The 1,858-nt window shown below is 45.9% G+C and overlaps 1 protein-coding gene across 1 annotated transcript in view; it reads right to left on the reverse strand.

The window, feature by feature from the left end:
- Positions 1–4: 4 nt before the first annotated feature.
- Positions 5–1,858, reverse strand: part of srpk3 (SRSF protein kinase 3) — a 17,353-nt gene continuing 15,499 nt past the window's right edge. The window contains exons 13-15 of the mRNA XM_005748006.2: positions 1,689–1,785; positions 1,472–1,564; positions 5–1,315 (exon numbers count right to left, since the gene is read on the reverse strand). Of these exons, the coding sequence (XP_005748063.1) occupies positions 1,131–1,315; positions 1,472–1,564; positions 1,689–1,785 (375 nt within the window). The 3' untranslated portion in view covers positions 5–1,130. The remainder of the gene's footprint in view (positions 1,316–1,471; positions 1,565–1,688; positions 1,786–1,858) is intronic.

The raw sequence follows: 1,858 nt of genomic DNA on the forward strand, positions 1-1,858 counted from the left end.
AAAAAAAAAAAAGAAAAGGCTGAAAGCAGTGGATTGCTTATAGAAAACTGCGGGAGGAAGAACAGCAATGGCAAAAGGTTCCGAGCAGAGATATCCTTGCTTTACTGAAAGTGACAGACAAGGATGAAGCAGATTAGGACACGAGCCCAGCTTTAATTTTCCCGTCATTTTGTGACTAATAACAGATCCAAACTCTGGAGTAAAGTCGACACAAAGGTGCCAACGCAGCAAACACACAAAACAAAATCCTCTCGCTCATCAAACGCCCTCACACACTTCACTGGCATTCACTGGTGTCGTTCGCTTACAGTGAATGAAACGTAACTAATAAATATTAAAATGTACATTTTTTAAAAATTCTTAATATAAGGAACTTTGATGTGCTCTGATTCAGTTCTGCATTTCCTTCTGCCGCAAACCAACACACTAAACGTCATTTCCCATGCTTATTAACACTAAAACTATATTTAACGTCACAACACTACGCTAATATCCTCAAGCAAAGCCTGCAAAAATGCAGACTTTTGTGAGGTGTGCATAAAGAGATAAAAACGTCTGCGAGCGGCTGATAAAAGTTAGGAGCAGGACGGCCCTGATCGCTGACGTTTGACCTCGGGGAGGGCAAAAAACTCACCTCCGCACAGTCAAACTTAATCAACACAGGAAGATCAAAGGAGGAAGAGTACAGCTTATTTCGCTTCAGTGGACACATCAATAAAGACTGCATGTTGGTTAAACTGGTCTTTAGAAACAGGCTGTGTTTACTGCTGCATCACCTGTTCGGACTTAAGTCCACCTGACTCTTATTTAAGCACAGGACGTCCCACAACAAGTCAGCAGGAGACGCAGGTTTAAGTTCGATGTAGAAAAAAGAGAAACTTGGAAGAACTGGAGTTTTCTATCAGAAATTATACTGAACATATTAAAATACTCACATATGAGACGTGAGGACTCCGATTCAGTTTGGATCCAGCCTCAGCCAATCAATCAATCATCCAGTTACTTCAGGAATCAGCGCAGACACATGATCAAGATAACAATTTCCCACATTATGTGAACTCAACAGACGCTTCCAACCCTCCCCGACCGCCGACTGTCTCTGCGTGCAGCCCCTGAGGCTGCGTGCGCATCTATGTCTGCAGCCACGGGTGCTGCAGGCACTCCGCCGCCGTCGCCCTCCGCTCAGGCTGCAGCTCCAACATGGTCAGCAGGAAGTCACTAAACTGAGCCGCCTGGTCCAGTGGCCACTCGTACTTCTCCAGCAGAACCTCGAACAGACCCCACGGCTTCAGGTTGGAGATGTGACGCAGGTCACCTGAGACAGGAAGAGTGAGGCATCTGGTTTTAAAAACAACCAGGTTCACTGAATAAGGAGGACAGAAAAACTCCCAAGCTTTACCATCTGCAACAAGAGTTCCAACTTCCCCCCCTTTCTCTACAGTTTAGGATCACTGAAGGTAAACTGTCTCACCTCTCCTGCTGAAGTACTCTCTGGAGTACCTGCCAGACAAAGCGAAGGGCAAAGGAATCGGCCCCAGCAGCTCGATGATGTGAGCGATGTGATCTGAACACACAGTGAAAAGTCACACTGAGGTAGTGTAAACACAGTCAGTCTAACACTACAGTACTGTGTGTGTGTGGGTGTGTGGGTGGTACAGCTGAGTGTACTGCCAGCTGTGCAGTAGTACCTTCATCTCTGGTGTAGTCTTCTCCTGAATGGGGCTCAAACAGGTAATCTCCTGTTGCCAGCTCAAACGCCTGAAACACCAAAATCAATGATTCATTTAGTCATGTGACCACTGACTGAATCACACATCAATAACTTGTCAGGGAAACACAGATGAAGGACACACGGGTG

The sequence above is a fragment of the Pundamilia nyererei genome, unplaced genomic scaffold (genome assembly GCF_000239375.1).
Source record: "Pundamilia nyererei isolate P.nyererei 1_Seehausen unplaced genomic scaffold, PunNye1.0 scaffold00210, whole genome shotgun sequence".
In the NCBI taxonomy this organism is placed as follows: Eukaryota; Metazoa; Chordata; class Actinopteri; order Cichliformes; family Cichlidae; genus Pundamilia; species Pundamilia nyererei.